We start from the raw sequence: 13,997 nt of genomic DNA, 5'->3' as shown, positions 1-13,997 counted from the left end.
CCACCAATGTGTATCCACTCCTCGGTAGTATAGTGGTAAGTATCCCCGCCTGTCACGCGGGAGACCGGGGTTCGATTCCCCGCCGGGGAGGAAACAATTTTTGTTCCGCTTTGTACAAACATGATAAGAATGGCACTATTCGACTATTTTTTTTTATTTTACTTTCAGGTCTACATTTCATCAGATAAACAAAATTAAAAGAGCGTTAGTTAACAGTCGATATATCGAAAACTAAAATAATTATTGTAAGCACTCTATCATTTGGTTCACAAGTAGTATATCGCACAAATAAAGATAATATTATAAATATTATTTTGATTAAAAAAAAAACAACATATGGTTATCATAAGGGATGGCATCACAAGCAAGTGAAATTTACTCAGCATGTGGGCGTTTTCCCCTTGTTGGTTTGTTTTTTGTTCGCCTCTAATTAAATCTAGACAAAATAGAAGACAAATTATTAAAATTCATGGCATGCGACGCTACCCAACATTACAACACAACAAAACAAAGACTCAAAATTCGTAAAATTCATTCATTAATTCTTTTGGATGATCATTTTTGTCTGATGTCGAAAATGTCAAAATACTAAACGCAATTTATGCTCTTTAATACGAGAAGGCCTATAAATATAAGATATTGAAAATATCTAATATAATTAGAATTTTCATATTTGTATTTTTTGTTAGACTGTATGCTACGTATAAAAAAAATTATAACAGACATTCTAAATAAGCCTATATTTCTGAAAGTCACTAACACTAAAACTGTTATAAATTTATATTTGTATGACAGTAAGTATAACATATGTATAAGGATGGCAGTTTAAAAAAAAAATAAGTCTTTAATATTACACAAAACGTTTAAAAGCCTTTTCATGCAGTGCACATGCACAGCGTTTTGAACTACTTTGCTCTGCTGGCACATCATATACATGTATTCATATCCAGTAATATGCGATAGCAGCGTATCATAGTTACTGATCAAACAGACGAAAAAAATTTGTAGATAAAATAAACTGTTTAATACGTGAATATATTTAGACAATAAAATGCTTTTTTGGGTTGATTCATGCGGGATATGATGCAGTCCGTGATTTTTATTAGGTCGCTGTAGGTTTCGACCAATCGATAAACGGGGCGTGTAGATTTGACTCCTGTCGGTTTCCACCGCTGTTCGATAGATCTTTAAGTTTCCATAAGAAAAAGAGGGAATTAAAAAATAAAACAATGACATTCGATAAGAATTTTATTCATCTAAAACAATATCATCTTTTAATGCTTTGATATTGTACGATAGTTTATTATATAAAATAAAACTCCTATTATTTTAAAGACAGTTGGATACGTTACATGTAGGTGTTCAGTGATTTGAAAGGCAATGGTAATCCATAAGTAAAAATAATAATTAAGAAATAAACTATGGTGTTCCGATGGGGCCACTTCGACCTTCGCACTTTCGCCTTTAGGTCGAAGATGCGAGAGTGCGAAGTTGCGAAGGCGAAAGTGCGACGGCGAAGGAGCGAAAGTGCGAAGATGCGACGGCGAAGCGCGAAGATGCGATGGCGAAAGTGCGAATGTGCGAAGGCGAAGGAGCGATACTACTATCGCTCCTTCGCCTTCGCAACTTCGCACTCTCGCCTTCGCAACTTCGCACTTTCGCCTTCGCCTTTTTTGATAGCATTCAGAAAGTCTCGGTCGATTACATAGAATTTGATGCAGGCACCGTACTCGCCAAGGTTTTCCGATTAATCCATGATATCATTGGTATGCAAGCGCTAGGCCATTGTGCTTACTTTATAAATATTTTAATGTGATTATGTGACATATATGTTTACCAGTGCTGGCTATGTCTAGTCATTATATACTCCATATAAAATGTTGTGTCCGCCATAATGTATACATATGCACTTCCAGACTCCTGTCACTTACCAGCTGTCTGTTTACCGTGGATCAAACACAGTAACATTCTAATTTCATTATGCGACACTCCTTGCTGATGTATGGATCTAGAGGGGGAGAGGGGGTCCGCCCCCCCCCCCCCCCCCCCCCCGGAAAATTCAATATTAAAACTTCACACATGCAGTAAAGGGAGAGAGAGGGTCCGGATCTCATCCCCCCCGGAAAATTTAATTGTATTAATTATATTTAATAAAATCTCCAAAATATGTCTCGGAACCCTCCCCCACACCCGACAAATATAATTATCCATCCATTACCCCCCCCCCCCCCCCCTTCCGAAAAAGTTATGGATCTGCGCAGGCTGTTGAAAATAGTTCTAAAAAGTTAATTGTTTGCCTCAGATGTCCTTTTATACAGCTAAAATTGTCTTTAAACGATAGAGAGCTCAACAATTATAAAAAGGCGAAGGCGAAAATGCGAAGATGCGAAGGCGAGAGTGCGAAGTTGCGATGGCGAAGGTGCGATAGTAATATCGCTTCTTCGCCTTCGCAACTTCGCACTTTCGCCTTCGCATCTTCGCGCTTCGCCGTCGCATCTTCGCACTTTCGCTCCTTCGCACTTTCGCTCCTTCGCAGTCGCACCTTTGCACTTTCGTCTTCGCAACTTCGCACTCTCGCACCTCGATCTAAAGGCGAAAGTGCGAAGGTCGAAGTGGCCCCATCGGAACACCATAATAAACAGCATTTTAAAAAAGTTTACCGTGATACTTTTCATGACGTGATACTTGGTTGGTCATGTGATCAAATCCTATGAAGCCAAAAGCTGAAAAAACAAGACAAATGCATTTGTCAAACAGCAACATTTTTAAAAAATTAATGTATGGCAGGAATGTAGATCATCAAAATGGCTGAGATAAAATCAACACACATCATAATTCTCCACTGAAACTCCTGAATCACAAAGTTATCTGTAATTGTATACCACAACGTAACTGTCTTTGGAAGACTTTCCTGCTCATTGTAAAATTTCAACATGTGACTCACCAACTTGCCAAGCATCTGAAAAACAAGAACAGCTTATTATGTCTTTCTAGTCTAGAATGTATATATATCACCTTTATATTCAACTTCAAGATAAAAACCATCTACCCTCTCAAACGTTTCCTCTTCTTCTTCTTGGATGACAGCTTTTTCTTCACCAGTCACTCTTTTTATTTACATTCAAGTTTTGTTTCAAATAGCATACACGCTCTCAGGCTCTTATCTATAGAATACCACGTAGAACGTCAGCATTACACGTAGCAGCCGTCCTGTATCAAACATCCATGCATTTGTTCCGAGTATAAATAAAAATTTCATATTCACCATGTTCCAGTGGTAAAGTGAACAAATATATTAATTTTCGAAGGTATTTAGTATACAAGTTATTAAACTGTTGAATTTTCCGGGAATTAGCCATGCAGTAAGTGAGCAATAGATCAGTTAAAAGAGTGTTTCTTCTAAAAGAGTAGACACGTTCGTGTTCAGATATTCACTTAGCGAATGATTCGCACAATGTCTCATAAAATGAAAACTATATTATATGTATACTTATAATCATCATATTTTAAACCAACGAACTTCCCCAATTTGCTCGGAAAAAATGATTTGTACGGTTCAAATATCCCTCTGTTAAAAAGGAAACAAATCTCAATTTCTAAGCAATTAAGGTGTGCATTTCAAAATTTATATTTAATAGCAATACCATAAACATTAAAAAAGACTTTACAGGAAGTAGAAAAGGGTGAATACCGCGGGGAATACTGGCAAAAATACTTATCAATGAATCTGTTGGTCGAAACTGGTCGTGCAGATAGTTAAATACTGATAAATCATGGGAAGTTCATTTGACAGAAATCAATTTCAACAATATTGACACTGTTTACGAGGCTTTTCGTACCTTTCTTTTGTGTTTTCTTTTATAAATATGATATTATTTAGTTTGTCACATATTCAGTGTGTGTGTGTGTATGTATATATATATATATATATATATATATATATATATATATATATATATATATATATATATATATATATATATATATATATATATATGATACAACATACATGTATATATTATACACAATACATATACTGAAAAAATATAAACCTTAGTTGAGGTAATGTTAACTATATACTGTTACAAAATATGATAATTATTTGTTTAGATAAGAAAACTAAACATTTGATCATTTGAAATTCCACATTTTTCAAAGGCAAATCAATTACATGTACTTGGTCCTATCTACACAGGCTTTCCAACACTGTTCTATCCTCTATATCTGCATACAGGTCATTGAGTAATCATATCTTGTTTGTTTTTTTTTTTGTTCATTAAGACTTTCTACATGTCTTGTAATCTTTTATAATTTTGTTTTCGGACCCCAAATTGGAGTAACACATATCATCTTTTCCTATCCTCTCTTCTAGTTGATCCATATTTTATTAATGACTTCAGGAAACTCAATTCCATGAAACCAATTATGCATAGAGAATAGTAAATGGGCTTTAATATGAACTGGATAACATTTGAGGCTATTACACATATGCATGTCATTAATTTTTTTCTCGTATCTTTGGATTACAATATGGGTTCAAAATTATATTGATTATGGATAGTAAGTAATAATAAGGACAGTTTTTTCCCCAAAGAATGACAAATACAAAAGAAACCATGCCAACTTTAATCTTTATCATTTCCATGGAAATCCATGTGGAATTTCCAACTTTAAAGTTAATTGGTCCAATTCTATTCATGGAATTTTCAACTTTAAGTTGATTTTCCCAACAAATGAAATTAATGTTTTGAAGATGACACTGAACTCTAATTAATGCTATTAATCTTAATATCCATACATTTTATAGTTCGACCTTGTTTGTATTCTTTTATCGTCACCTCCTTTGTTTTAAAAGGACTGAGAAGGAGGCATCAGGTTTTTTTTAGAGTCTCTTATTATTCCAAAGCAGGGTTCGACAATACATGTATTATGATAAAAAAAATGCTTACGTGCTTTTAAAAACATCAGGAAGACATATGCAACATGTGTGGATCAGAATTATTTTCAGGGAGGTCTTCAAAGAATAATCTTTTTTTGTCAGGAGAAGGGGGTCTGAGCCTTATTTTCTGAAAATTACTAGGTAAATTGAATAATTTTATTTTATCCACACGATCTGGGCCCCGCCTCCCTAGATCCGCGCATAGGTCAGAATGCCATCTGATAATGTGTACACGTCAGTTGCTGTATGCAGTTGTATTTCTTTCCGCATGTGCATTGTGGGGAGGAAGGAATACTATCAAATACCGGAAGAAAATTTACACTCATGTAATATAAGGCATGTATCGACTAAATCAAAATTTCTCTTTATTTTCCATCTTAATGCACTGACAATATCAACTCTACAATGTTAATAGTAAATACCGACGTTAATTTTCAGTCACTCGAAATCATTCATTGTTGAGTGTTAAACGTAAAATATACAATATAAACTTCGCTACATCTGGAACAGGATATTATGCTTGATATAATCACGCGCATATTGTAAAATTAAATTTGAAAAAAAAACTTGTTCATCGAATATTAGGTTAAACGTCACGAAAATTAAAAGCTTAAAAGGAATGGATGCAAACATAACTAGACAGCGCAAGTTTTTTATAGTGTCTTTTAAAATTAATGAAAAAACCATTCTCCATACTTGCGTAGTCAGGCAAGACATATCGACCAATGCACTGTGGCGAATAATCGTCCGATATTAAGACTGCTGTGACAACCCCGCTTAACGATAGTTTGAGTTAACACGCGAGTTCGCTTCTTGTGAGTTAATATTATTTATTTCCGGATCTCCACACAAAAATTGATCTACCTATCTTGGGACATTTGAGTTGTATTATGAATACATGTGCGACCCTTATAGTGTTCCGATAGCAAGTGACTGATTTCGACGCACGCGGATTTTAAATATGATAATCCGGTTGACTGCAGTAGAACTCAATCTTTAACTTCATTTGAAACCTGGCTAAGTAACTGGCCGGCTAGGATTACATACCATGCACTTCGACGAACTTTTGAAAACTTTAGGGGAGCTTGGACATTACCAAAGAACCCGTTTGTTTTTAATATGTCTCGTGTCCATCGTTTGCGCCTTTCATGCCATGAATATGGTATTCGTTGGCGCCAATCCGAAAAAGAAATGTCAAGTTCCATATGTTAATCTGTCTTCTGCCCCCGGTGCCAAAAATGTCACGTTAGACCACTGGGCTTCCTATCTCAGAAGAGCAGACGAAGATGCGTGTAAAATTTACAACCCGGATGAAGTTTACAACTCTGTTAGCAATGGGAGTTATACATTCCAAGAACTGTCGTCTGGAGAAACCAATGTATCATTTAGTAAAGTGTCATGTTCGAATTGGGAATTCTCTCGTGAGGTTTACGGAGATACTATCGTTACGCAGGTACCAAATAACTGGCAATTTAATTAACTTTAATAATAATTGACATCTTCTTATTGCTCAAAAAAGTATGAGTAGGCTAATACATGTACATTAAACGATTCTATGTATAATACATGCTCGTATTATACACTGCAATTTTTAAAGACACATCTGTCACAAGCAGAGAAAACGCATTAATTATTTACATGATTTTATCCCAAACACGAACTAAAGATTTGCAGAGACATGAACACAGAGTACGGTATATTTATCAGCAAGCCTCGCTGAATTTGAAAAAAAAATCGAATAAGTAATATAGCAAGTGAAACAAAATAGAAAAAGAAATCGTTTAAGCATATGTGTGTATATGTTGCATTCAAAACCTAACCGAAACTGGTTATGTGAAAGTGCATTGACCTATAAGAAAGTCAATGTCACATTAATGTAGGTCATAGCGATTAGACAAGGATATAAAGATGACATCAAACGATGGACTTAGTTTTGAAATAGTTAATTATGCTGTTACATTAAATTCATGTTTCCTACTTAATTAGCATGATAAAAGAATATAATCATTTAATTTTGTGACATCTGATATATGTCAGGTTATTCGGTTACATGTCAGAGCAAACACTACCGCAAAGGTTTTATTTGTATACTGTGTAATTTTGTAATTTAATCTCAGTCACACGAGAACAGTCGTATGTAAAACATTAAATCTATAGAAGATGTGCCTAATAAAGGAAAAAAAAGATGTGCCTTATAAAGGAAAAAAAGGAAGAAAGAATGATAATCAAAAAAATTAACAAGAAAAAGGGTACTGAAACAGTGACTGGAAAGCGGGTGCCTTTAAATCGATGGAAAATACATGACAAAATCAAACCATTGACCTTAAGGTGACAAAGTTCATTGGTGATTGCTGAGTGGATTTTATGATTTTCTCTCGGGATAAAGCAATATCATCGATCGCACATCTGCAAAAAATCGATATTGATGAAAATAAACAAAACCACGGAAGGATTAACGAAATCTAATATCCAAAAAGAGTCTGTCAGTTTTAAAGAAATCCATCATTATTCTGACTACTACTATGGTTGCCTATGCAAAGATCTACAACAAAACAATTTCACGTGCCAGACAGACGAGTATATTATTTGTTCAGATTATTAAGTAAACCCATAATATATCGAAACCTTTCTTGTTTGTTCTGTGACAAAACACCTGTAACTTATAAGAATGAACTTTTTGATCTAAAATACACACACGTTCTCGGGCGATCTTCTGATGAGTTTGTTTATGAACTATATTTAAATCGCAAGGTATTTGGAAATTTTTTCTTTGATTGAAAGCGCGTTCATTTCTTCGAGACTATAACATTAACGGGACATTGATTATTAGCATTCAATGCACCAGGCATTTAAACATTTTTCATTATAGGAAATTAAAGGAGATTTTATAGAATGTTCTTGGAGTGTCCGAACATTACTGTCAGAAATGATAATATAAGAAACATGAATACATGCATTTCATGATAAAAATAAACATTAGTAATTGAATAGCACCAAGGACATCTCATTTATTTTCATGCTTTGACATGAACTTTTTGAGAGACGATACTATTGAAATATTTTTCCTTTAATACCCCGTGGAGATAATATAGTCTTTAATCCACGCAGAATAAAAAAAAACAACCCCGTTAATTTAATATTAACAAAACATATATATATTAATAGTTGGAAAAGGAAACGCCTTCTTATTTTAAACGATTCTGTGGTTGTTTGAAATTGTAAAGGAAAATTGATATTTATATTAATACACATGTATGTATGATTTCGATAGTTTTACCTAGTGTGTGATTCAGCATGGCTGCGCAGCACCTCCAAAACACTCTACTTCTTTGGCCGTCTCCTCGGTGCTGTGGTGTTTGGTCAGCTCTCAGACATGTGAGTAAAATTCAGTTTATTTACGAAAGACAATTTACACAATGCAAGACCTAATATCGGTCAACCCACTTGTTTTTATGACCTTTTTTTCATTTGCTTCTTCAGATTTGTTCTTCATAGATTTTGCTGCGCTTGACATATTCTTACGATTTTCTTCTTTAGTTTTGGTCGCCATCTAATGTTCTTTGTGCTTGACATAATTTTAAAAAAAAATTCTGACATTTTTTGTAAATGTGGTCGCCGTCTAATGTTCTTTGCTGGACACATTCAAAAAACTTCATTTTTTTCTTCAGATTTGGTCGCCGTCCAATGTTCTTCGCCGGGTTGCTGATGTTGCTCATTGTTGGATGTGTTGCGGCCGCCTCACCGTCTATGTTTGTCTTTATTCCGTTCTACATACTCCAAGGAGCCGCTCAAACGGGGCTATTTCTGGTCGCTTACACAATGTGTATGTAATTTGCCCTCCTTTGGAAAAAAACCCAAAACATTTGATGCATATTTTAAATTAGTAGAAAGCCCGTTTCATACAGTGAAAGATACTTTGACCGTTAGAAATTAGGCGATATTGTATTTTGCAAAGTACATGTACATGGTTAGTTGATTCTAATCATTCAACAAAGAGTTGCAATGCAGAAAACATGTACGTGTACATAGAAAAAAAACCCCAAAGTTAACAAGGGGAACATTTCAGGGATAATTATTATATTAAAAGCAATTAGGAAGACTAGAGCTTTTTCTAGTCAAAACATTCTGGATTTACCGACACAGTTCAGTTCAGTTCAGATGATAAACTGGATTATTATGGCCATACAATACATATACACATGATATACGTTCAAAGTCAATTAAAGCGTTGCAGAGAAATACCAATTAAACTGAAAAAAAAATATCATTTCAAAATTAAGGACACTTTGAAAAGAAAATTTTAACTTTAACTAATTTTATGAATGACCCCGTGATCCATTTTCAAGGGTATTTCTATATGAAGTCTTCCTAGAGTACCTTGAAGAGTCTTGTTGTTCGATAAGGCTGCCCTTATGATAAACGAGAAACTATCTATTTCCCATTGCTGACCTTATGCTTCTTTAGATGATCTCACAGCGTGGTGATCTTACTGCGATTAGAAATCGCTTAGGTTTGGATTTTTGTTTCAACCAATTGTTTGAAATGTCTGCTGGATTTATCAGTATGGGCGGATTTGGTTCAAGGACTTTGTTCCAAGATATAAAACAAAAGGACACGAAATATAAAGTAGTTCATTTCTTCCCATTTCCCAGCGTCCAAGGATGGGAAAATAAGCGTAACTCAACGTTCACAATTAGTAAATAACGTGGGAATTAACGAATTCCTCACCAAAAGCACTGCTCAAATAAGCATAAAATGATAATCAAAGAGCAAATGTATTGTTTGTCTTGTATTGAAAATCTACTACATAACTGTAAAATAAATTGGCGGAGGATCTTTTCAAACTTTATATAAAAAAAATTGTTGTTGGAACAGAACTAAATGTAATTAATTTTTAAAAAAATAATTAAAAATGTAATCAAGTGCATTGGCAATATAACACAGTGGCTCTCCATCTATAAAATAACATAATTAGAAAAAAGACAAAATTACAAAACTCAATACAATGAAAAATCAAATCAAAAGAAAATACGAAAACCATCATGTCTTTTCTAGGTACTGAGTTGGTGGGCCCGAGTTACCGGGTCCTGGCCGGGTTCCTCATACAGGGTTTCTACAGTATTGGTTACATGGCCCTGTCCGGGGTCGCTTACCTCATTTACGACTGGCGGTACATCGAAGTGGCCATCACTCTACCCGTTGTCCTGTTTGCTGCCTATCTATGGTAAATATTGCCAAAAAAAGTTATTAATAGAGCGAATAGATAGACTTAGGAGAAGTCAATCTTTCTTTATTGACGTTTTATCTAGCTACTCCTCGTATTTTCTCTTCTATCATTCTTTTTTTCTTTCGAGTGTAGAAAATAGCAAACATTCTCATACTAAAACAATGTTCTGAGTAATAAAAAAAAAATTGCAGAATTTTAAATTTTGTGTATAATAGCATACTCCCAGAATCAATTCGGTGGTTGCTCTCCAAAGGGAGAGAGGAAGAGGCCAAAGAGATCATCAAGAAGGTAGCAGAAACCAACAAGGTGTCAATTACAGAGGACATGTTGGAGGATCTCAGGTCTCCGAGTGAGAAGCAGAAGGAGGCAGCAGACGACAGGAAGTACACGTTTGTGGACTTGTTCCGGCCGTTTCGCATGCTCATACTGTCTCTGAACGTCTGGTTCAATTGGTAAGTATATCAAAAAAGATCTAAGATATATATACAAGAATATATACAAAAACCACCCTCTGTCACCTAATATTTAAAAAGCACCAATAATCATGCTAAGACCAAGTATGTCTATAGTAATATTTAGTATTCATTTTCGTAATAAAGAAGTAATTACTTGTAACTTTAGGTTGGTGAATGCAATGGTGTACTATGGCCTAGCCCTAGGGACAGACAACTTGGGAGGGGATCCATACATCAACTTTATGATCGCGGGTGCCGTGGAGATCCCCGCTTACATCATGTGTGTACTGTGCCTTAACCGGGTGGGACGCAAAAAGCCGCTCACAATCACCATGATTTTCGGCGGAGTCAGCTGTATCGCGTCAGCTTTTGTGCCGAGCGGTAAGTCTTCCTTCATCAGATTTATAACTTTATTAAAGTTGAATGATATCAATTTTTTTGGCAAATGAGTACTGGATATTGGCAATTATTTTGAAAAAAAAATCCATCAAAACGATAAAAAAAACCCTCATAATATTTTCACTTGAATGCATTGTATTTAAACTCTTGTTTTTTTATTTTGGTTTTTGGTAAATGTGATTATTTTTTAAATAATCATTTGGCGATGTTCTTTTAAGAAGACAATTGTTGCGGATGTAAATATTGGCGCTTTCTATATTTCGCGTTGTTAATTTTGTTAGTGATTACTTGTTGTAGCGTTCTAAAAAAGATTTTTTTTTACTAATATTGAATTTGGCGTATATAATCTCATGTTTGCAAGCAGTTTGCTAATGTCTTGATCGATCATTTATGAAAAACACATGAAGTTTTAATAAAAGTGTATTTAATATTTGTCCGGATAGGTGGTTAGTAATAAATGACGCAATGTTTAAAAAGCCCTAATTAACTGTTGTGTTTCCCTTTTTTTTTTTTTACAAAAAAGAAAGAAATCTTATCCTTAAAAAATGCAAGACATAGTAAACAAATACCTTTTTTTTTTTTTTTTATTAAACTACCCTCAGAAAAATTTATTTCATATTGATAAAAAAAATTTTTTCAATTCAGATTTGGTGGCATTGAAAGTGACGTTAGCGATGCTTGGAAAGTTTGGTATTACAGCATCGTACGCCATTATCTACCTCATGGCAGCTGAGGTTTTCCCAACGGTCGTCAGGTAAGGACTACATTGTTTGAATTGCTTCATGTTTCTGTACAACGACGGTATTTAACTGTGCCATGAACCTCACATTCTTTTGTTTAGAAGTCATCGGGGTTTTTTTTTCGAGCTAAAAGATAGGGAAACTTTTAAAGACATGTTTCCGCCAAAATTAATATCTTATATTGGATAAGGTTACATTTCTACATCACATGTCAAATGACTTCACAGAATCGATTACAATGGATGACTGTGTAAATTTAAAATTTGATACAAACCTTTAAGCAAAAAGTCTTCCATCAAACTATCCATGGCGTAAGTGAGTTTTATTTTCTAATGCTTGAAAGGGGGGGGGGGGCAATCGAGTATAGATTCTTAATTTTAGATTCATTAAAAATAAACCACAGACATTTCCCTATAACATAGGAATTAGTCAGTATAACTAATAGATATATAGAATTGTATAATAAATACATAAGATGATACAAATATCGGCGTTATAAATGTTGCAGAAACATAGGAATGGGCATATCCTCAATGTCCGCCCGTATTGGCGGCATGTTGGCTCCTCAGATCCTGGATCTCGGGGCTGTCTGGGGCCCACTTCCGCTTCTTCTGTTTGGTGTTTTGTCTGCTGTTGCTGGGAGTCTAGCTCTTCTACTTCCGGAAACGAACGGAAGGCCCCTTCCTCAAACCATTGAAGACGTCACACATCCGGAGAAACTGTAAGTCACGTGATCTTTTACTTACCAAGGTATTTTTTTCATTACCTTGTTTTTACATTCCAGTAATTTTGTTAATGATTTACATGATGTTCTTGTCATATTCTAAAATTATTATTTTATTTTTATTTTTCAGAAAACATCGTGATGATATGACCTTGGACATTCGGTTAAATGAAAAAGAAAAACAAAATATATAGAACTGTTTATTTAAGCTGTATCATTTTATAAATGATCAACTCATTGTCTTACATCCATACTAGCTTCATTAAATAAATAAAAAAATGTCATCCTGTTGCTTTTTTTTAGTTACTCTACATATACATGTACTGATATGGTAATATTTTTTTTCGTTTTATGTTTTTTTTTTATATGTTATTATTAGTTGATTGCAAGTAATTTTTATTTATGGATATGAATTATAAAATCGAACTTTATTGCACAACTACATGCATACGGTGTTTAATTCAAGGTTGCTCAAATTTGAAATATCATATGGTATACATATATTGTGTTGTGACTCTTTGTGTTTAAGCATACCTTATTATTGGTATTATTACTATTACATGTGTGTATTGCGGTTTGTATCTTACACTGCCAATAAAATCTATTTATTATTCTACAGTATGTTCCATACATGACCGATTCTAATAAAAATGTATTTCGTATACAACATTCCTTTAAATTACCAATTTCTGTAATACTTTAAACGAGAGAAACATCCTTTACTTTTATTTTCTCATCGTAAATCTTGTATTACTATTACATGTGTGTATTGCGGTTTGTATCTTACACTGCCAATAAAATCTATTTATTATTCTACAGTATGTTCCATACATGACCGATTCTAATAAAAATGTATTTCGTATACAACATTCCTTTAAATTACCAATTTCTGTAATACTTTAAACGAGAGAAACATCCTTTACTTTTATTTTCTCATCGTAAATCTTGAAAACCAAAAGATTCGTTAAAGGAAGTACTATTTACTTTTTTAAAAAAGTCTATGAAAATTCCTATGCTCCAGCTTATTATGGATTTTTTCAATAACAACAATATTGAATAATTTTTAGATTTTTGAACTCCTAAATATATGTAGCACTTGTAGCCTACTTGTAATATAATAGTATTACTATATATTACTCTTGCTTTAAATTTATGCGCCATCATGCTTAACGAATGCACATATGAATATCTTAAAAACGAACAACTTGGTGAAAAAGGACAAAAATGCTTTCTGATGGGGATCGCATAAACCTAGTTAGAGAATGCAAAATGACATACTCTAGAATTACGAGTGAACAATACAATGACACAACTAGACAACCATAAAAATATTGCCGAGTAAATCAAGATTATATCAAGATTTATAACAGGTATCATATATATCTCTGATTTCTATGCAGTCGAAGGGGTGGGGGTGTCGAAAAATAAAAGAGAGACAACTCTTCTAACCAAATATATGAATCACATAAATGGACATGTAGTTATTTCACTTAATGCAGGGTATGCAAAATAT

At 34.0% G+C, this 13,997-nt stretch overlaps 1 protein-coding gene, 1 long non-coding RNA gene and 1 other non-coding gene across 3 annotated transcripts; 2 read left to right on the top strand and 1 right to left on the bottom strand.

The window, feature by feature from the left end:
* The first annotated feature begins 18 nt into the window (after positions 1-18).
* Positions 19-90, top strand: Trnad-guc (transfer RNA aspartic acid (anticodon GUC)). The gene has a single exon. It is a non-coding gene; the product is annotated as a tRNA-Asp (tRNA).
* A 785-nt stretch (positions 91-875) lies between these two features.
* LOC109619314 (uncharacterized) lies at positions 876-5,742 on the bottom strand. Its single transcript, XR_010709174.1, has 5 exons — positions 5,636-5,742; positions 3,050-3,210; positions 2,829-2,959; positions 2,661-2,723; positions 876-1,185 (listed from the first exon to the last, which is right to left on the bottom strand). It is a non-coding gene; the product is annotated as an uncharacterized lncRNA (long non-coding RNA).
* On the top strand, positions 5,729-12,766 carry LOC105332811 (organic cation transporter protein). The gene is made up of 9 exons (XM_011435532.4): positions 5,729-6,392; positions 8,211-8,314; positions 8,608-8,762; positions 9,995-10,163; positions 10,382-10,618; positions 10,788-11,002; positions 11,666-11,774; positions 12,269-12,481; positions 12,615-12,766. Exons 1-9 carry the CDS (start codon positions 5,988-5,990, stop codon positions 12,676-12,678), a joined length of 1,671 nt encoding a protein of 556 aa, XP_011433834.3. The 5' UTR covers positions 5,729-5,987; the 3' UTR covers positions 12,679-12,766.
* The last annotated feature ends 1,231 nt before the right edge of the window (positions 12,767-13,997 follow it).

Source organism: Magallana gigas, chromosome 9 (assembly GCF_963853765.1).
Source record: "Magallana gigas chromosome 9, xbMagGiga1.1, whole genome shotgun sequence".
NCBI classification, from domain to species: Eukaryota; Metazoa; Mollusca; class Bivalvia; order Ostreida; family Ostreidae; genus Magallana; species Magallana gigas.
Note: the sequence above shows the minus strand (reverse complement) of the source record. Positions and strands in the feature narration are given on the sequence as shown.